Source organism: Lepisosteus platostomus, chromosome 24, assembly GCF_059453375.1.
Source record: "Lepisosteus platostomus isolate fLepPlt1 chromosome 24, fLepPlt1.hap1, whole genome shotgun sequence".
Classification (NCBI taxonomy): domain Eukaryota; kingdom Metazoa; phylum Chordata; class Actinopteri; order Semionotiformes; family Lepisosteidae; genus Lepisosteus; species Lepisosteus platostomus.
Window position 1 is genome coordinate 17806818 of NC_142634.1, and position 22282 is coordinate 17829099.

Genomic DNA, 22282 nt, shown 5'->3' on the forward strand with positions numbered 1-22282 from the left:
ACTGTTAGTTTCTGAACAGAAAGTCAAGTTCTGGCTCCTGAAACCAGAGCCAGAAGACCGTACACAAACAATGCTGTGCAGAAACCTCTCCTTTGAAAAAGGGAAGCTAGAGGAACATGTCTATTAGAAGTACCAGTTTCCACTCTGGACTCCCAGAGGGCACTGTGCCAACTACAGTCACACACCAGTTATTTTGTTATAGCTTTGTCTTCTACTGAGTACAATATCTCTAACTTTAATTCAGTAACTAGGAGCTCAGACCTATATTTTGTCCCTAATTTGTTGTGCACTTATTCATACTAAAAAGCACCAGCAGCTGCACACTTTGCTCCCCTGGTACAGTAAGTAGGGAATTAATTAGACAAGAAATGAAAAGGTGGCAGTTTCACTGTTTTCAGAGCCTCAACTCAAATACCAGTCCTTTCATGCCTGTTCAGTGAGGCTTTACTTGACATAAATATGAATCAAACAGGAGGAGCTGGTTGTGCCCTGGTATTACGACTGACACAGTCTGAAAGGCCCAGTTTTTAAGCAACAGAGTATAGATCTGGTAAAAATTAAAACAGTACACAAAGGTATTTGGTAAAATTTAATACACAAAATTATACAGTTACAGAATAATATTATAAAATTAAAATTGTATTTCTTTAAAACATGAGTACATTATTTTCGTTTAGTAGGATAAATGGTGACAAGTGTCACGGGCTGTTACAAGCTGAATATAACCAGGAGTTTACAGAGGAAATATAGATTAGCAGGGCATTGAATTGACAAGAAGATGATAAGTGCACACCCATTCAGTGCTGCATAAAATTATAAATACAGTAGGTACAAATACTCTGTACGCAATCCAGAACAGCAGGCAGCAAGGCCAGACCATGTTCTGTATCATTCTGAAATCGCCTCTCCCAGCCCAGAACCCTGTTCGAGAGCTGTGAGAATACAGCATGGCTTTGAACAGCCTGCTTCAGCCCTGAAGAGACTGGGGAAGGACAAAGCAGTCAGGTTTTGTATGATAAAACAAGGCCACCCAGAGGTAGCTGGTTTTGAAAAGCTGTCCAAAAGTATAAATATCAAGACTTAAAGAAGGCTGAGTTTTCTGACACCCTCAGTATTGTAAAATAATTTCTCAGGAGTTCTTCTTGAGCATTTAAGAACATTTGCAAAAAGACAAAAGGACTAGAGCTGGCCAGCTGCTAAATGTTTCATAAAAAAACAATATGCATGACCACTTTCTGTAGTTGACGTAGTTTAAAAAGGTTTAAAGTAACCGAGAGTATCAGCCACAGCCCAGCAGTGAGCAGAATGAAGAATGAGTTTCTTACAAAACAGCCCTGCCATTCCTGAAAATCTCCAATAAATTACCCCCTCTCCTCTCTCTTGCTTGAGAAATAAAGCTCTTTTCTTTACTCTTCTATCAGCCCATTTAATATTGGGTTCAAGAGAGTTGTTCAAAAAACTCTCTGCACTAATAACTTGTAGTTGTAGGACTTTGTAGAAGGAAACTTGCTCTGAAAATGTCCTGACATCATGCAGCAAAAGGCTGCTTGTTAGCAAGTACATTTGCCTTTAGAACCACAATTTAAATGTTTTAAAAAACCATAAAGGATCTCAGATTTAGTGCAATAAAACGTGATTTGTCTATATGCATTACCTGATTTTAAAAAAATAATAAAGCCCTGTTAAGGAGGAATGTAATAGCTTATATTTTCTCCTAGAAGTGTTCTAGTACCCTTCATTTCCCCAACCAGTTTAAATCTTATAAGCTCCCAGTACAGTGAATCTGCTCCACTTGAGATCAACAGAAACATGGGTGGAATATTTAAAGACTCTTTGGATGTACTGGGAAACACTGATAATGATCAATTGCTCTCCATGTGAGGAGCTTACAAAACCCAGGGACCCAACTCTATAACATCATGTATTATAATTACAATTTTTCTTGAGCTTTTCAGTACCAATCAGCCAGTTAACTCTGCCCTGCTGATGTATTGTACTGGGACCAATTATCTACTTCCTCATATAAACAGGCATGGCTAAGGTACTGTGAGTCAAATGTTCTGCCTGTCCAGGAGACACTCCCCATCACTACAAACAGAAAGCTCATTCTTTACACTCAAACAGAACTCCCCCCCAGAGAAAAGTGGTGACAGTTAAAAGATTAATTTCTTTATTGTAATTTAAGGAGCAAATATAAATGCCAGTCCCCAGAACCTTTAAGAACTGCAAACCTTCAATATGTTTTCCCGGAATGAAAGATCCCAGGTGTATTCATCCGGGCAGGTAGAGGTTTTTTCACTCTCAGGAAAGCGCAGATGAGCAGCTCAGCACACGAAGCCCGCGGGCCTGCTGCCAGGAGTCCGGTCTGCACGTTCTTGACCCGGGAGGTCCTAGTTAACGGTCCGGGAGCGCTGGCGGCCACCCACAGCTTCAGCCTGGTTGATGGAACCACTGGTCCTCACTGCCGGCTCTCTTTCCTGCTGGAGCTGGCTCTGCTGGGAATACTCCTCATACCACTCCTGAAACACGGCACGGGACACAGGGCACACAGCGTGACTGCTGAGACAGGCCACCCCAAAGCAGAGGCGCCGATCATCTCGAGAGCAGCTTCATTTCTCCATATCCAAACTCCCCTCTGAAACCATCCATCCAGCTATCTAATACAGGGCTGTGAGGGGAGCCGGAGCCGGCTGGGAACAGGCGCATGACAGGACCACCCTGGACAGGACGCCAGGCTACCGCAGGACACGCACACTCACACCAGGGCCAGCTCTCCCCGACGCCAGTGGGAGGAAAGCCCCACAAACATTGAGAGAACCAGCACCACAGTCCCTGAGCCCGGGGTCGCAGGGGTCTGAGGCAGAGATGCTACCACCGCACCACTGAAGCCAAACATTACAAAAATAACATGGGAGATGAACGCACACTAGGTGTAATAGTGGAATACTTCAATTCTGCAGGGTGGTAGTGGTTGTGATAACAGTTGCAAGGCTCTTAAGATTCCCTAGCTGCTTGCTCAGGGTCAGTTCACACAGTCAGTGCTGCCCTGCCCGTGTGATAACCCCCCACACCCTACCTGGATCTCCTCCTCGTACATGGTCATGCTCAGATCGCTCTTCGTGCGGGAGCGCCTGCCCAGGAACACCAGAGGCTCGTGCTGCAGGGGGCAGGAGAGAGAGGGCCACGCTGAGAGAGCCGGCTGGATTCTGTCTGGCTCTGCTTCCCGTTGGACGCACAATAAAACAGCGAGCAACAGGCCACAGCAGAACAGGGCTACAATTAACTTCTTCATTAACAAAACTGAGGTCTACACCCTGGGCTTCCTCAGAGACTGTCCAGGGGTACCCCAGAAATAAAGGGGTGCTGTTCCCTCCCCCTGGTGGAGTGGCTTTAAAGTTGTAAAGAGTGTAAAACTCAACACTCAAAGAGCACTGGCAAATCTGCAGTTCTGATTTTAAAGAGCAATAATGGCATTTTTCCATTATATCAAACTGAAATATACATTTGGTGTTAACTGGGTCGTCCTTTTTGGGAGAAAATTCTTGAAAACTGGTCCCCAGGCAGAAAAGACTGAAAACCTCTGCACTATAACAATTACTGTTGCACTTACAGAACACAGGGTGTAACAGTGCAAAGAAGAAAGCCGCAGTCTGGTCATTCTTTGCCCCAGAAAGCCACAATCCAGTAATTTTTATAGATCACTCTAAATAACCTTTTTCTAATGATTGAACAAATTACTGGTTTTAATGATTAATAATTTACATGTGTTCCCAATTAATAAACCTCTGGTCACCCAGGATTAAAGAGTGTTTAAGTACCAATCAGCCGGCCTGTGTATAAGGGAGGTGGGATACATGCATGAGTGTCAGGACTGAGCTCTCACCCCACTGCGCTCCATATTCAACAGCACCCCCTGCAGGGAAGACTGGACAGATGCCCCAGGGCAGGTCTTCTTGTACAGCTCCACAGTAGCCAACACCTCCACTCTCGTCACCTCTGCCTCGAACACGATGCCGTTCTCACCTGTGGAGGGAGAGACACACCGTCACCTCGGCGCTCACCCACACCCACGACTGCGCCGCGGCTCTTCTCCTTCCAGCTGGCCACGCGTATTCCCAGAGCCACCCTTCCGCTTCAGGAGTTAGGAAAAGCCAGCCCGTTTCCCGTTTCAGTGATTCAATTACTAAAGCAGAGTGTTGGTGCCATGTTTTTATAAATTGCTGTCTCTCAAGAACCAATAACTGAAGGCACTGCCCTGGCTCAGGTTTATCCAGAGACCAACAATAAAATCTCTCTGCCTAACCAATTCTCACAACGTCCATTCCTCAGGATGTACTGTCTTTGTAAGGATATCTTCTCGCATGGTCTTCACAAATACAGTCTTCCCTGACCTTCTGGGTCGTCCACGGGCGCGCGGTTCTTGCGGCTGTAGTTCATTCTGAAGACAAAGGCGTCCAGAATGAAGGCCACGATGATGGTCATCACTACCTGCGTCAGGCAGAAAGACAGGTGTGTTACACCTCCGGACATCGGTCTCCCACCTCAGCCAGCGTCAGTAAATCAGCAGGGCTAAATACCCCGGTGCAAGTGACTCCTTCTGTACAGCAATTTCACCAAATGCTTTTAAAACGTTGCTACCTTTACAAAAGAAAATGGGAATCGTGTACAACTGAAGCATGCGTCATGTCAGAGAGGAAAAGCTGCAGTCAGGTTTGGCTCAATGCATTTTCTGAGAAGCAGGCAGTTTACCCAGCTTCTGAGAGGCATGTTAGCATTTAGCTCCAACACAGAAGTAAAATGGAAGTTTGCAAGTGTATGTCTTTCCCCTCAGAAGAATTGTAACAAGACTGTTTATTCGCGAGCTTGTGGCTGAGCTTACCATGGTCACAATGTAGAAGGTCATGAAGTACAGGCGGCTCCAGTGTGTTGTTTGAGACGTTACCCCTTCCTGAAGGGAACAGTACAGAGGAGTCAGGAACACAGGCCATGACGGGGACATGACTTATTACAGCCAGACTGAAGGAGCTCCAACAGTTAAGTCTGAGTTACGAAGCTTCTTAAAGGGAATAAGAAAGACTAACTATAGTAATATCAAGGCCTACAGTGTATGGAACATAAATGCCTAAGTGGAAATTCTGAAAGTAAGAGTTTGTGATGAGTTAATAAATAAAACTTCATGAAGAAAATAGCAAATGGACAAAATATATTTTATTTTTTTTCAGAATTCAGCATACAAGAAAATGATTAGTTCTGATGAGCTGATGGCCTGTTCTCATCACAATAGTGAAAGAACAATATGACTTGGCTTCTAGACTACAGTTGATGAGCAGGTTCCTTTTTTCTGTCTACTGCAACAAACGTATGAGTTTCTAATAATTATTAGTCATTACCTAGTGGAGCACATCTTTAACCAAATGAGCAAGACCTCATCATCTATGATGCTTCACACTCACCATAGTTATGTACCAGTTGTTGACAACAGTCAGCTCAAACAGTGTCACTGAAAGAAAGGATAACAGCAAAAAATGTTTTTCATTTCAACACAAAGGACTTGCTAAGCAGGACATGAAACAACTCAGATCAGGAAACAATGAAATACAGCGTTACTGTTACCACACGAAGGCTTGGATGGAGAAGAAGAATTTGACAAACTAGTCTGATGTACATGTACATTTTGTCATGATCTTGCCTTGATCTTGTCTGACACCAACCTAAATCTATTAGGCACAATGCAAAGATCTGTATGGAATCTTCACTCATCTTTTTAAAACAACTGAGGCCATCTAGCAAGTTGATCACCTAGGGATTTCAATTTAATTACCTTTGGCCTATAAGCAAGTTGAGAATGATGACTGCATTTATACCTGAACTTTCTGTATCAAGAGCCAGAATAATACTAGAATTATTGCAAGTGAAATTTGCCAACTACAGTATGTGATCAGCGCTGAATATCACAGTCTTACCAGAAAAAAAAACAACTTTCAGATTAAAATGATACAGTACAAGTATTAAATTAAATTTAACACATAGATCAGTTATGACATCAATTATATAATATATGCCTCTCTCCTCTTGTTTCCTAGTTCTCTCTCATGGGTAATGGAGGTGTGAGTTAGTCAAGTCTCGTTGTGGTTCTTTCTGGGATGTTTCAGTTCTATGAAAGAGTGACCCATCAAGCACAGATGTGTCCATACTTTGTGTTGTTACCTCCCTCATTCCTTAGTCCTGTGAACACCAGGAATTCCATATTTACATCTACAGTATGTATAAAGGGTCTGCCAACCAACGGGATGCTTTTGAATTCAAAAATGAATAAAATTTTTCATTGAAAAAATAAATTCAGCTGAAGGGCAAGAGGTCAGGTAGTCACTCTGCTCATCCACTGAAAAACCCAGAGCGATCAATCACACCCCTTGGCATCTTTAACCCTACCAAAGCTGCTGAGAATGTTGTTGAAGTTGTTGAGATAGTAGTAGCCTTCATCCAGCACAGTCCGGTTGCCCACAGTGATGCTGACCTGCCGATAGGAGTCGGCCACAGTGCTGTTGCTAAGAGACAAAACGGGTCTATTAGGATGTATTTAGGCTTGGGATTTTGTGAGCTAACCAATTGCTTCTGAATAATATGGTGAGCAATACTGCAGAAAGAGTTGGAAAACCTATTTATTCCTCTGTAATAAAAAATCAAACATGCATGTATGTATAACTGTATTCATTACTGCTTCCAAAGCAGCCCAGTTATCCCCAGTGCCATATTTGCACACGAACAGGACTGGGAGTGCAAGAACCGTCTGCAGCAATCAGCAAAACTCTCCACAGTTCAAGCATTTTGAAAGCTGAATCTTTGTATGATATGAGCAGAGCAACATGGACCACCACTGCAATTTTCTGATGTCTCAATCAACAACTGAGGAAGAACAAAACCAAGGATTGGGACAACTGGCAGCAGAACTAGGTAAATAACTGGGTTTAAAATAAAAAACTAGCTTTATTAATGATCTTACACGCAGCAGTTTGGGTAGACAACACCAGCGAAGAACTCCATCCCCACAATGGCAAAGGAGTAGTAGAAAATGATGAGGGTCAGTCCCAGACTGCAGATAAAAACACAGACACCAGAGATCACCACCAGCCTGATGATGAAATGCCATAGAGCAGGGCACTTTAAAATAGTCTCGTCACAATCCCACAGGGATGTTAAGTACATCAAAAACCAGTGGGTGGTCTTTGTAGTACATTAACTTTGAATGAACACTTGTGAGCTGTAAGGCTCTCTGATTAAAAAAGGACAGATAACAACTTAACAGGCTCTTGCTGACTGTTCTCATGTTCCTGAGGCATTGTTATCTGTCTTTAAGCAAACAGCAGTCTAGACAGAATGGGTGAAAATTAACAGCTATGAAAAAAGTATGAATATTGACTGACAACTGGCATTAATCAGATTTCCAAGTTGAGATTAGCTGGATCAATACAATTAAGAGTAACAAAGTACTGCAATTTACTTTACAACACAGATGGAGAAATGTAGAATTTTAAATTCTGGAATTCCAGTGCTGGTTATAATTATTAAGTCAGATACATTTGACCAAATCTGATTTCTATATTAAATATGTCAGCTCAAGATATTACAAGAATGGTATGTTCCGCTGGAAAGGTCCATCTTGTCTAATGTAGGGGGAATAGCTCAGAGGTGTGTGTCCCCTGATTCCTGAGGACTGCAGGTACACACCAGGCCTATAGGCATACACACCAGTATAAAGTCCAGTGCTGTCCAGAATACTATAAGTCTTACATGAAGAAAGTCACAAGTGTGGTGTTGAGGGTCAGACTCCCTCTTTTGGTGAGAAAGACAATTCTGCACCCAGCTCCTACATCATGACAGCCTGCCAGCGTGGGACTTTCCCACTATATACCTGTAATATAAACTTTCTCTGTTGGTCTGAAAATAGATCAACAGCAGATTGTCTAAATTGTCTATTTCCAGCCCTTTTCCATTGTGAAACACGGGTGGATCCATATGAAGTGTAGGACTGTTCACAGTGCCCCTGAAGGTTACCTGGCCATTCTGGGAAACAGCTCAAACATGGTATCCAGGACGTTACGGTACCTCTGCTTGATCTTAAACAGCCTGAAACAGAAGAACACGGCAAAAAATCAAATTTCAAAACACACAAGAAACATCCTTGTCACCCTGCCCTCTGAATGAGCACATTTACCCCTTCAGCTCCTCGGGAGACTTCAGCTTGTTCACTTTTGCATTTAGTGAGATAAAAGAGAGGAATCGAGTAATTCTAATATCCAGTCAGACAGCTCTTCTTCACTTTCCTCCAGACAACAAGGTTTCTTGGTGTGAGTGTAGAGCAGAGCCTGCTGAGAGTCTGCCAGGATACAGTAGCCCGCTCTCCTGCTCTGCCTGAGCTCGCCTGCACACACTGTGGTGAGAGGGAAGAGCAGGCGGGGTAGCCCGGCCTCACCTGAGCAGCTGCAGTGGCCTGAGCACCACAATGAAGTAGAAGGGCTCCATATCAAACGCCAGGACGAGGAGGCCCAGAAAGGCAAAGACTGTGACTGAGAAGTCAAACCTGGGGACACACACAGCAAAAGATCATCAGAAAACAGACTCCTGCCAAAGACCCCACAGACCCCTCATAGAGCTGATGTCCAGGCTGGTGCCACTTGAGGTTTTCAGTTCCCATTCCAAAAATCCATTCCCAATCCCCAGCAGAACTGGCAGCTGATTTGTACAAACCATCTGGAACGGAAAATGAGGACCCGTTCCTGCTCTTGGGTAGGAGTATTAAGGAAGTCCTGTAGCTGGAACCAGGATCAGTAAACAGTTTCTGGAGTGACAAAGGGATCATCGTTATCCACAGAGCTGTGGGCGTGTGGAACCCATTCAATCTGACTACCTGGGGTTTACTCAAATCCAGCCACTGAACTCCCAATAGGAATAGGAATATTGTTCAATATTTTGCATCACCTTAGTTGCAAGTATTAGGAAGGACACTTAAAATGTCTTTAATACTTACAGGTTCCATCCAGAGCTGAAGTATTCTAGGGGTCCCAGTCCTGAGATTTTTAACAGCATCTCCACACCATAAACTGGCAGAGAAAGAAACTCGAGAGGTTCATCTAGTCTCGTCTTGTCTTGTCTTACAGTGACCTCTAGAGGCTGGAAGGGGTCTTGCACCACTGAAGCGTGTTAGTGATAACTCCTCTAGAGGGCGCCTCGTCAGGTGCCAACACTAACAAAGTCTGAAACCTCACAGACAGTGAAGACGTCGATTTTTAAAATCAGCAGAATTTGATCTTTCACACAGCTCTCATTTATTAGGCTTTCAAGTTGATTCTAAGTATTCTCAGGCAGAAATGAGAAGAATAGCACAGATAGGCAGATGTTTTAACACTGAGCAAAAAAAGGGGAAAAGAATAAATAATTCAATGATACAACAAATATTCAGATGCCTCATGTTTTGATGGTTAAAAAGTGAACTTACTTGTGAGGAAAAAAATGTAGCTCCAGGGCACTAATTTGGACAAGGAGAATCCACCTAGAGTCAGGCGAAAGGAAGAGCTGTCATGACCTGCACTTGTAGCACAACAGCTTCCTGCACACTTTGGGCGACACAAGCTGAAGAAGCTACGCCAAGCGAAAGCAGGATTGAGATTATTCTTTTCACCTTAACAAAAGGTTAAAAAATGGACTACATGAATTACTGATACTGTAAGTATAGCGCTCAGACTGTACACTGAGTGCGGACCTTTACTGGCTCAGACACTTTGGAGCTTTGCATTGTTTTTTATCTGATGTAAGACTATTTTCATGCTGTAAATAATGTAGAAACAGCAAAAGGTGTAGGCCCTGATACTGATATACTGATTTAGGTGAAACGGCTTTAATGAAACAACAGTACCACACTCTCTGGATATATCCACAAGGAACAATCGTGCACGGCAAAAAAAAATAGTGATATTTTTATTAAATTAAATGTATTTCAATTATAATTTAAAAAGACATCAATGCCGTTTTATCTGATTTCTTCTTCCCACAATACAGTACTCGCCACACGATTGTAAATAATAGTTATAAATGTTTAATGTTTAACTGTTTTTTAGAATTCCCTAACCCATGTACCCTGAACATGTAGCAACACATTATGTTCAGAATGTAAATAACATAAGACTGCATTAAGAGTGAAAATGTATTTCTTGGCTTTTTGGAAATAATTCAATGATGAGGATTAGCAGGTTATTCTTACTGTTTAACATGAAGGTGTCTACAAGGATCCAAATACCATTTACTGCAACAACAGCATCTGCCAGAGAAAATAAAAAATGTTCAACAGTTAATTCATGAGAGGATGTTTGGTACGATATGCTGAGTGCTAATCGCATGCTTTCACAGAATGCAAACGTAATGTTTTATGATTAACAGTTTCCATGTAGAACCATAAGGGTTTTTCTAATAAATGTATCCTATCTGTGGCTTGTTATACAGATTCTGGATGAAATTAGAAAATATTTTGATACCATATGATTGGTATTCTTCATGCTGCCCAATTTATAGAAACAATTTCACCATCTTCTGGCCCAGGTTATGTACAACACTTGGTCTTAGGCACTGATCGAGATTTTGGCAATTAATAACCAAAAGGTCACTAAATATAAAACACTAGGGGTCACTTTAATTTTATTCTGGACATTTCAAGGAGGGTATCAAACAGAATGACTTATCTGCAGTCACATGCTGGCCGGGATTAATTAAAACACACTCATTTGCCAACTATGAATAAGAAACCCAAGACGTGATGTGGGTTCATTTACCTAACTGAAACCCACAGGTAAGTACTGGGCTTGTAATTTGCATTTAGTGGGTATAACAAAGTTCTGATTTAATTTTTGCCACGGTGGAACACTTCAAGGTGTCGCTCTATAATTTGAGTATTAGTGTACATCACTGGATTTTAATTACCTCTATCTTGTCATTGTCTCTCCCCCTCATCTAGATTAGCTCAATTTTCTTCTCACCTCTATTGTCACTGCATTTCTGAAGGAAGACTGTGATTGCAAGACCCTTCAATTTATTTCCTTTGATTATCTGCATGTCACTTCAATGCACTTTGCACTCTAATGCTAGAAATGTAGGTATTTTCAGTTCAAAAGACAAAAACCAGGAAATAAAAGATGACTTACACATTGCATACTGGAAAGCTTTGGATTTTACAAGAATATTAATGCCTGTAACAGAACAGAAAAAACTAATTAAAGGCCTTAATTTCAAACCGAAGTCTTGCTGAAGAATCTAATACTAAAGTAGAAGGTTTCACAAAACTGGAATATTCCAATTAATTCTCACAATTCCGCATTGCATATTCATCACAATCTTCTTACCTTTGAAAATGAGGAAGGGAGTGTGAGGGAGATCATCAAACCAGTGTTCCCCACTCCTCCGCGCCTTAATAAAACACACAGCTCGGTCAGCCAAAACAAGACAAATTAAACTTTAAACCAAGAGCTAGCAGAGACGGATAGAGACATACCTTCCATTTCAAGCCAATTACTTCATAGAAGTTATAAAAATCCTTCAAGCTGGAAAACAGCAAAAAGACAGCATTACTGCAAGGGTAACAGGAATGAAAGCTTGTCTGGTATCTGGGGAAAAATAAATATTCTTCTTAAAGAATGGTTATGTGTCATTGTACCCTGTTTCCAGAGCTGGCTCAATGAGATGATCTGCTCAATTTCACTAGAGAGGACTTATTTCAATAGGACAGGCATTCTGGAGCGATTCCATTGGATCCGGGGTTAATTTCTTGAATGTTTTGAAAAAGAATGAGATTCATACTGCTTCCATGCGTAACTGTTTATGACATTGATTACATCTATCGCAGACTTAATTTTTATGTGAACTAGAAAACTGTAAAAAGGCATAAGCAAGTCTGAGCTTTTTTGTTTGGCAGTTTTTTGTGGGGTTTTTTTGTATCTTGTTAAGATTATCAAAAAATGTTTTAAATAAAAAAAAGCCTAAAACAGAACACCCTCTTAAAAATGAGATCCAGGGATTGAGTAATTCCAGCTTGAGGCCTGGGTCACTGCTTTATGTGCTACAATCTGCCGTCTCCATTGTTGATAAATTCCAGCAAAGAAGAGGACAGGGCTGTGTACAGGACAGCCTGCGAAGAAGACCAGTAAGCTATGCATAGGCTGGTAGGGTCTTTGGTAATGGCTTAACCAAGCTCTTCCACTGCCATGGTTAATGGAAGCTGCCTGGCTGCAGGATGAATACTTGAAGCATCTTCTGGGATAAAAAATAATAGTTCAAGACTGAATTATGTCCTGTTGCTTAAATTGAAAAATCACTCAAATTAGTGGTGTGAATATGAATTATCCACGACTGCCAGAACCAGTCAATTATAAACAAACTCATGTCTCTTCAAAGTTTTGCACAGCAAGACGGCAGGCTTAAGTGTCAAATGGAAACTGTACTCTACAATTTGGTTCAATCAGCCAAAGTTGATTAAATAACACAACTGGCACACCTGGCCGGTGTTGTGTTACATACAGCATGAAAACACTAACGCGTTAATCGGCTACAATATTCAAGAACGGCTGGCAGCAGGGAAGAGGAGTCTCCAGGGTGCGAGTTTGCGACTGGGCAGGGAAGAGGTTACCTCAGCAGGGGGCTGCCGCACCGGTTGAGGGCCTTGAAGGTGAGGAAGCGGTCTCTGGCATTCATCCGCGGGCGGTAAAACCGCATCAGCCCGTCGAACTGCTTGAAGGAAACGCCGTTGGGTCGCTGAAGGAAGACAGGCTACTCTTAACAGTGCTACTGAGGACATTCGATCTTGTCTCTTATTAGAACAACCTTCTCTGGAATAATCTCTTGCAGATTTCAGATATTCTGTTGAAATCATAATTCACCAAAAGCACAGTTAAAAGCTGCCCTAAACATTTATTAAAACAGATTGCTAGCTCATACAGCAAGGAAGCAAACTGCCATAGGATTGTCTGTATTCAGATACTGACACACCAATTAAACCTGAGCAATATGAGCTGCAAAGAGGTAAACTAGTCCTTTTGACAACTGTTTAACTCAATTAGTTCCTTGATTGTTGGCATTTGGTAATCAGGTAATTGCTTTGCACAAATCAATGAGTCCTGTGCTGTGTGCTGATGTGTAGCAGGTGTGGGCATGGCTATAGGTAGTGTGAGGAATGTGAGCTTGGGAGCAGACTTGGGAACTTAGACTGGTTAGGAAGTACAGTGGTGACTTGTGGAGCCTGTTTAAGGAACTGAGTTATGATCTATTTTCTGTTTGAGGATCTAGCCAAGACGGTAGATTGTTTTTTATTTGAATTCGTAAACTGCATATGATTTGTGAATTTACCCCAGAAATAAAGACTCAGAACTCCATATCATTGTGTGAAGTGGCTTAATCCCCCAAACCAAGGCTGGACAGTTACAGGACATATTATCAGAAAGCTGCTTATTTCCATTAAGGCTCATAGCAAACCAATGTCTATCTTGGAAGCTCGGGGCTCAATGTGAGACTACACCCTGGATGGGATTCCAGTCCAGCATGGGGTTCAATCATGTACAAAAACACACGGGGATGCAATGTGGGCCAGCATGTCTTTGGGAGAAACTGGAGCATCTGTCAAGAAACATGGGGAGAACACGCAAGCTCTACAGGAAAACTGGAAACAGTTTCCTAAAATTCAGTCATTGGCACAGAGGCATGGCGAAAGTCCTCCAAAGACAGACTTTCTAGGTGCCTACGAGCTGGTGTAGGGAATGGACTTCACCAAGATCTTGTGTCTCATGAGGACTAGGATTCTGCACACATGCCTCTGAGCTGTGTCTCCCTTCAAGAACACCGAGTTAGAACAATAAATAACAACAGAAACGCCAAAAGATTTACTGTGAAAAAGGGGAAATGAAAGAAGTGAGAAACTGAAAAACAAAACTTAAAAATGGAAGTGATGTGTATCAAATCCTCTTTGGACACAACTTGTATCCATGCACAAAAATATACATCACTTAGACACATAGCAACTGAGGCTTGAATTAATTTGAAAATGCTTTTGTCAGGTTTTACTCGTGTTTTCAATCAGTTAAAAAAATGCTGAAAGCATACAAAGAAACTCTAGACAATTCTTTTCACAAGTTTCTTTTCACAGCCAGGAAAGATTTGCTCAGAAAAAATTGTCAATGAACAAAGAAATTGAAAGTAGTAGTTCAGATTAAGCCAATATTATTTCAATAAAAACTATATACCTAGATCAATCTTACAAATTTTTCAGGAGGGACAAAAAGCATCCAATAATAAATGTATATTTAAATAATGTCTTTAATTTCAGTGCTTCTAAGAGTATTGCACACAATTAAGAGGAAAAGTTCTAGTTCTTTATAAAACAAACAAAAATATAATTTTTCACTTAAAAATTTAAAAGAATAAATCAAAATTCCTGATCTCGTAAGGAATGAACTACTTTTCTTATGTAGACAGACAGACACACACTCACTCACACCATGGCCAATTAACTCAGTATCTTTGAGGACTGTGAGAGGAAACTGGAGCATCCAGAGGGAACACTCTCAAACACGGACACATACAAACTCCAAACAGGTACTGTAACAGGTCCAGAATTGAACCCAGAGTCCTAATTTTAATCACAAATTACTAACAAACTGGGTAACAGTTAAGACTTATCTAAACCTATTACACGCTTTTTGCTACTAAACCATTTTTATTTCATTTAATAACTGTAAGAAACCTGAAACCAGACTACCACCCTGAACAAGCAGAGTTAAAGCCCAAGCTTTAAGCACATGGAACCCCTGTAGCAGCTCTTGCAGATCACGGTGCTCTGATCAAACTGCATCTGGATTGGGCTTCCCTTCGCACTCACCTGTCTGCTGACCAGGAGCTGGAAGGCATGGTCAATGGCTGACCTCTTGTGCAGAAGCAGGGATTTGAACTTCATCTTTTCCACACCATTAAAAGTGTCAAACACCACTGCCAGGAGCTAGACAGACAAGGACAGAGTCCGATCTGATTAAAAGGAGTAGACTTCCCTAAGAACACACTTTTGTTAAACTATGCTGCCTGCTGCCTCTGCCCCCGCTACAACTGCCCCCGACGCCACTCCTGCGCCTGCTGCCCCTCCCAACGCTCCTGCCCCTGCTCCTGCCCCCACTACCCCTGCTCCTGCCCCTGCCCCCGCTTTCCCCACACCCACTCCTGCGCCTGCTGCCCCTCCCAACGCTCCTGCCCCTGCTCCTGCCCCCACTACCCCTGCTCCTGCCCCTGCTCCTGCCCCCCCTGCTCCTGCTCCTGCCCCTGCCCCCGCTTTCCCCACACCCACTCCTGCGCCTGCTGCCCCTCCCAACGCTCCTGCCCCTGCTCCTGCCCCCACTACCCCTGCTCCTGCCCCTGCTCCTGCCCCCCCTGCTCCTGCTCCTGCCCCTGCCCCCACTTTCCCCACACCCACTCCTGCGCCTGCTGCCCCTCCCAACGCTCCTGCCCCTGCTCCTGCCCCCACTACCCCTGCTCCTGCCCCTGCTCCTGCCCCTGCGCCCGCCCTGTACTCACCAGGTTCATGATGAAGTAGAGCTCGATGGAGAGATAGACGATAAAGAAGATGCAGGACCAGCGGTTCCTGGAATACGCCGGCATCATCACATCTGGAAAGCTGTACAGACGACAGCAGGGCTGTTCTTTAGGAAAGGTGGAGAAGAAAATCCGAACTACACGCACATCTGTGCTCTGCTGGCCAGGCTCTTACAGACCAGGGGCTCCGGGGTCCATGATCCATTTCAAAAGGTTTTAGATTGTTCTGGGTTTTAGACCCTTTCAATTTGGGAATGCCAAATCTTTCTGTACGAAGAAATGTATTTCAATCCAGCCTTTAAATCATTAACAGTTTAAGAGCTTACTGGATCGGTTTAGTCCTTCTCAGGTCTTAAACTTTTCACCTCCTTTTTACTGAATCTGGAAGTGTAATATGCTTTCACTGGACCTTATTGCTTACAGACAAAAAATATTTTTATAAAACACATCATAGTGGAAATTGGGAAAACTGCTTGGATCTGAAAACTAGAAGAGATGGGCTGATGTTTAAAACCCTTGATTAAAAGAAAACAGTAAAAACATAAAAAGGTAGACAGGTCTTACTTGGCTGTTGTTAAAAGCACAAACAAGCTGACGATGCTGTTTTCCAAAGTGTTAAAATACTGAAAAACAGGTACATTTGCATAGTTAGAAAGACACTGCAGCTGAAAGAAGAAGGTTCCAAAGCTGCTTACAAGATGGAGATGATAAAGACTGAGTTTCTATTTAAATATACAACATATGATTGGTACAGCTAAGACATTATATACAGATTTATCAGCAGTGGTGATTTAAACCACAGTATGAATGCAATCAACTTTAACTGCAAGGCTCAGCTAAAGTACAGAACACCCCTAAACTCCAAACATTATGCTCCAATGTTTTGATTTAGATAAATAATCTAAGTAATCTTTCTTATGAAGCAAAACCAGAAACAAATTCTGTATCTGAGTGATATACTTGATTAGGACTGATCTGCCACAGAAGAAAATGAAGATACAGAACCTCAGAAACAGAAACTTACTGGGTCTGACGTATTCTGGGAAAACAAATAAAATCCTAGAAGAAATAAAACAACATACAGAAATAATTTAAAATATAACACACTATATAGTAATAAAGTGTACTCAGAGGAGGGTTAAAGGGAAAATACTTACCTAAAATAGAGAAAATAACCATGAAAAAGAGAAGCAGAAGCAGAATATCAATGAAAGGAGGCAAAGACTGGAAGATCTGCCTCAGATTCCTGTAAGGAGAGGAGAGAGAGAGACACCAGTCAGAAAAGACGCTGAACGCAGAGCAATTCAAATGGTTTGATCTACAAGAGACTCGGGGCTACGGCTGCCCATCTCCCTCCCCCTACCTCCGGACAGCGCCGCAGTACCGGCAGTCCACCAGGAAGATGGGTCGGAGTGCGCGCGTCACCCGCATGTGGGAGGTCTGTCGGACCAGGACCACTATCGCCTCCACAAACTGCAGCAGCAGTACGGTGGTCTGAGAGGACAGACAGAGGGCGAGACCAGTCAACCACAGAGAAGCCAGTGCTGGACTTGCGTCACCTCTGCAACTAAAAAGGTTGAGTTCCTTCAGCCTGCCAGTGACCCAACAACATTTCAGAACCATTAAAACACACCAAGAGAAAAGATTTCATTTCGTGTGGCGTGTACCCATCCATGCTTGGTAGAAATCATTGAAGAAGCCGACGCTCTAAACCAGGTGACCCCACCCAGATGCACTGTAAGCATGAGCCTCTCGGGCTGCTCTGACCTTGACCATGGTCCTCTTGTGGCGGATGAAGGTCTGGAAGCCCAGCCACCTGAGCTTCATGCACAGCTCAAAGGCCACCATCAGCAAAGCCAGCAGCTCCAGGGTAGCGTGAACCTGCAGCCCCCACAGCCAGGAGCAGGGAGAGGAGCCAGTGTGAGTGAAGAGGAAAAGCTTGACAAAACAGACGTTCATGGAAACTCCCATTTCAACTTGTTAAAGGGTAACAGTGGATTTAGAATGAGAAGACTACTGCTGACAGGAACGTTCAACAAAGCTGCAGAAAGATGCTCTCTGCTCTAGAACAAAAAAACCTCCAAATTACAAACTCAGTTTCTGAAGAGGAAGCTTTAGATCACAGACTCCTCTGAAAAATACCATATGTGAGTTTGGAATTCTACTTCATTGCAAAGTGGTCCCCTGTAATCTTTGACATTTAAGAGCTTGTCTAACATTTTCCTTTCAGACGTCTCTAAATCTGAGACGTCCCAGTCTTGGTTCTTTTAGGACTTACAGCCTGGACAGCTGGCTGCTTGAATTCCTGGCTGTTACCTTGGATGACTACAAACTCACCTGAAGCTGGTTATGCACAGCTGCTTGGGTAACCCTGGCCACAGCGGATCAATGACCGAGGGAGAGCTGACAGGGGACTTTTACTCATCAAGCCAGACAGGAGCTCCAGAATAATCCGTCCCACAGAGCAGCTGGGTGAGTTGTGGGAGGCGGAGAACATGCTGTACTCACGTAGACGTCCAGGCGCAGGCTGGGCACAGCTGGAGCCTCGCACAGCGACAGCACCATGAGCAGGAGCCCAGTCACCAGCTCCATCATGTAGAACAGGTGGTTGTGAGCAAAGAGATAGGCGGCCAGCGCCCTGGTGTTGCGGGGGTGAGTGAAGAATTTGTCATTGTTCTCCCCTTCCTGTGAGGCAACACACACACAAGGAACAGCACCCTGAGAGAGCTGCTACACTCCCAGCTGGACCTCCACGTTCAACAAATTCAACAGCTTCTTGGGACGGGTTCGCCGAAAACAACTTTAATTTAAGGAAGAAATGAGAGAAAAATGAATGGCGCTGCCATTTTGATCCCTGTCCATTTTGTTCTGGGCACCTATATGTGTCTCAGCTCCTGCATCCTCTAGGAAAGAATAACAAATAAAGTTTGGACACACTCCTCAAAGTCACCCATCAACCATTCAGCACCTGATACACTGAACATGCTGCAGTGTCTGACAGGGGAGACAGTGCCACCTGGAGGAGTGGCAGTAACTGCAAGCTCTTCCCTAGGAGGTAACAGAACTTCAGTTTCTTGTTAACCAAAGACAAATTGGCAGACATACCAACCCTCAACTCACAGGCAGTCTGTTTCAGACAAGGTTACAAAAGGGTTTCCTTCTTCAAATAAGAAATAAAAATGCATAAATGTGACTAACCCCAAATTTGTTAAATTAATTATTTTCATGCTGTAGATTTGTCAGCTGGCGTTGATGCTTATATTTCTCTTTTTCTAAATTAAAATAAGACGGGAAAACATCACAGCACTGCACAGTGCTCTGAAGCCCACAGATACAGCTTCTGGAACCTGTACAAAAAATCCATTCCCTGCACTCAACATTGCCATTCCAGGTTTTCTTTATCCTGGAATGATTAACTGTAATTCCAAAGTAAGGTCTAAGCAGGAGCAGAAGCACCTACAAGCAATCAAGTACAACACTTTACAAAGTGTAGCATCTCCAGAGGCCAATAACCGCTCCTCACCTGCAGGTATATCGCCGCCTCCTGGTAGTTCATCTCCCAGCTCTGGCGCAGGGAGCCACACTGAGCTCTGTAGTCCTGCATCCCCGGGGTGGAGACTGCTGTGCTGTTAACAATGTCATAGCCACCTCCATCTAGAGAGGGCAGAGAGGAGACAATCCACTGGTGACCTCATCTTCAACCGGGAGCACAGAGCACAAGCCCACGCTAAACGCCCAGCGTAACACCAGGTACAACGTCATCACTGGGGCTGGTGATTTCTGCTGCAGAGGCTGGAGAAGGACAAGGGTTCAGGCCGCAATCGCATGCAAAGCTACATCTCTATGCATGTGTTACGTAGAGTGCTGGGAACGGGTTTAGAACAGCTTTGGGTGAAAAACTCCTGAGCACAAGAGATGGAGGGATAGTCTCTATTTTCATATTCTGCTGGGAACCAAATAAATGTCTGAAGAAAATTCAGAATTGAATGTAAAAATATGAAGTTGGGAACACAGAAAAATATAATCCAAAAACAACTTTTGGTATGTTTAGAATTCTAACAGATGCATACTGATGTAAGAAATCAGTGAGGAACACTGATGCCTACAAACCCAGCGCCTTGACTTCCTCCCTTCAATCCAAAGGTGGGCAGATTTGGGGGCCTTCGCTGAAAAGAAATAGTCATTTCAGGAACAAAGTCAGACTGACCCAAATGTGCTTGCAATGTTGGTCTCTTCAAGCACGCAAGAGAGCTCCAATTTCACACAGATGGTGCCAAATCTACTGCCGAATCTAGAGCTACAAACAGCTGCTCGTCTTTAGTGGAATGAAGATCAAAGCAGAAACAAGTAGGATAAAATCTTTCTCTTGTACTTTTTATCCACAGCACCTCCCTACTGTTTTTTCTCTCTCCTTGAAACAGTGCTACAACACAAAGAACTGTGCTCTGGTAAAAAAATAACACCCTTACTCTGGAGCGTAATAGTCTCCAATCCTTAAACCAGCAACAGAAGGTGCTATAACTGAATTATGAGAAATGTGGATTATACTGTATTAATCGCATCATGCAGTTATGTCTCAGTTAGCTCTAAACACAAGATGAACAGCTGTCAGGGGAGTAAGGATGTGTACTGCCACACTGTCATTCTAGGAGAAATCCTGCCACTGAGCAACAGCTACATCACTTGCATTGCAGGTACTGCTGACTGTAGACCTAAACTGTCTTCCTCCCCTCTACAGCTGAGAACTACAGAGAGACACCAAACGGTCCTCGTCGTAGCTCACCTCTACAGCCACAGTACCAGTGAGGAAGAGAGGAAGGCAACATAAACAAGCCCTCTGCACCAGGAAGAGGAGCCAGGCAGCTCTCAGCGATCATACCAGAATGAAACCGACAAACTCTGGTGACAGTCTACAATCAGGTGCAGAAATTCACCTGCTGAACCTCTACAACCAGATCCTTGTTTGCCGAAAGCTGGTGCAGGACGTTTTATATGACTCTAATAATTTCACATTTTAAATGGAAATTTTGGTAAGAAAAGGTTGAAAAGATTGTCTGGTTGGAGAGAAGAACGTCACTTTATATGAATAAAAAGTGGGAAAAAAAACAGCAAAGTAACTAAAACCCCCTGATCTGCATTGTAAATGCTGTCACAAACTGACAGACTATAGGGAAAGAACAGGCAAATGTTGAGAACGCAGAACAGAGACAGGGTGTAGTCTTCAGACAGGGTGTGTCTGTAATGTACAGGTTGTACAAGTGTACAGTATCTCAGGCTGGCGCCAACACATACCCACGGCATCACCCAGCTGGCTAAAGGAGGATATCTGAGCAGGGGTCTCTGGATCTGGCTCTGGAGGGGCTTCGCCAGCAGCGCTGGTCTGCTTGCCAGGCATGGCACCTGGCCTCAGTCAGGAACGCCGTCAATGCCTTGCAACAGGATGGAGCCTGGCAGTTTCTGCTCTCTTGTGCTCTGCAACACTTCAGGCAAGTCTCTGCATTCCACTTCACTCCCAGTCTGGGCCAGTCATACTCCCAGAGGCTCTCCTGAGTTCAGTGCAAGTCTTCTGATTGTCTCTTAAACATTCCCTTCGAAGTCGCATCACACACTTCCAAAACAAAAGGCATAAAGCCTTTAAAAAAGATCTTGTGGATTTTCACAAGAATAACAGAGAAACTAAAACAAAACCTTAAAAGAGAAATAAGACAAGCAGAGAGCCCTCGCTGGTCCCAGGTCAGAGCTGTCTGGCTCGCAGAGCGAGACCGAAGATCACAGGCTACTTTCCAATGGGTTTGGGAAGTAGGGGCTTGAAACGCTGGATCTGTAAGCTGAAAGTCTCGTTTCCAGCCTGCTCCCAGATCACTGCTCAAGACAGTCACTGGCCCACCGCCTGTGAACAGGGCTAATGCAGCCGACTGCAGTAAATGCTGACACACAGGAACGTTCCTCTTCAGCTATGAAGTCTTTACCCTTTGAACACAGCATTGACTATTTTTCAGTAACTTCACAATATTCTTTACTTCTGTTTTTTGTCAGGGACACTATTCTGCAGAGATCCCAACCTGAAAGAGTTCTTTGCTCTTTAGATGAACCCGAATGGAAACCAAGTGATAAGCTCTACGGTCCACAGCCTCCCAGAGCAGGAAAAGAGAATAATTATTCTTTCAAATAAAAACACAGTATAATTGTTTTCTGAAGATGGCACACCCTACATTCTCCTCTAGGGATCTTTTAAAGGCCAAAGTTCTGAACCCCAGTGAGGACTACAGTGTTTCTCTCTGCTCTTAAAGGGCAACATGTGGTGATCTGTTAGCAGTGGCTTGGTAGAAGATCTAAGTGAATGACCAAAGAAAAATTAATCTGGCTAAAATCCTCTGTATACACCCCTCTGAAAAAAAACTGAGAGATAATTGATTCAATTGCTACTCTACTAACCAAAAGAAATAGGTTTATACTCAAACAAGCAAAGAAGCACGTTTTTAATTACAGTAACTCAAACCTTTAGAGCTTTAAAAGAGAGTATTTAGAGTTAGATATATGTCAGCTAACTTCTTCCACAGCACTGCAGCGAATAGACTGTCAGCCTGCGTTCTCTGTTCTTCTGCCTGCAACACGAAGCCATAAACCGAGACAGACTGTGACCTCCGTAAAGCCATCAGCACACTAATCT

General features: G+C 43.3%; 1 protein-coding gene across 3 annotated transcripts in view; it reads right to left on the reverse strand.

The window, feature by feature from the left end:
- Positions 1–576: 576 nt before the first annotated feature.
- tpcn1 (two pore segment channel 1) overlaps positions 577–22282 on the reverse strand; it is a 29116-nt gene continuing 7410 nt past the window's right edge. For 2 of the 3 annotated variants that reach the window (XM_088618259.1, XM_088618258.1), the window contains exons 3-28: positions 19136–19266; positions 18121–18297; positions 17380–17493; positions 16976–17106; positions 16770–16858; positions 16637–16671; positions 16177–16235; positions 15595–15694; positions 14912–15028; positions 12671–12795; positions 11540–11588; positions 11391–11454; positions 11193–11237; positions 10259–10315; positions 9497–9550; positions 9029–9101; positions 8474–8581; positions 8056–8127; positions 7004–7093; positions 6433–6548; positions 5454–5500; positions 4880–4948; positions 4392–4488; positions 3884–4023; positions 3077–3157; positions 577–2519 (exon numbers count right to left, since the gene is read on the reverse strand). In XM_088618259.1, the coding sequence (XP_088474385.1) occupies positions 2391–2519; positions 3077–3157; positions 3884–4023; positions 4392–4488; positions 4880–4948; positions 5454–5500; positions 6433–6548; positions 7004–7093; positions 8056–8127; positions 8474–8581; positions 9029–9101; positions 9497–9550; positions 10259–10315; positions 11193–11237; positions 11391–11454; positions 11540–11588; positions 12671–12795; positions 14912–15028; positions 15595–15694; positions 16177–16235; positions 16637–16671; positions 16770–16858; positions 16976–17106; positions 17380–17493; positions 18121–18297; positions 19136–19266 (2369 nt within the window). In that variant the 3' untranslated portion in view covers positions 577–2390. Of the gene's footprint in view, positions 2520–3076; positions 3158–3883; positions 4024–4391; positions 4489–4879; positions 4949–5453; positions 5501–6432; positions 6549–7003; positions 7094–8055; positions 8128–8473; positions 8582–9028; positions 9102–9496; positions 9551–10258; positions 10316–11192; positions 11238–11390; positions 11455–11539; positions 11589–12670; positions 12796–14911; positions 15029–15594; positions 15695–16176; positions 16236–16636; positions 16672–16769; positions 16859–16975; positions 17107–17379; positions 17494–18120; positions 18298–19135; positions 19267–20904; positions 21221–22282 lie in introns of all 3 variants that reach the window. The other variant, XM_088618260.1, reaches the window with a different exon arrangement.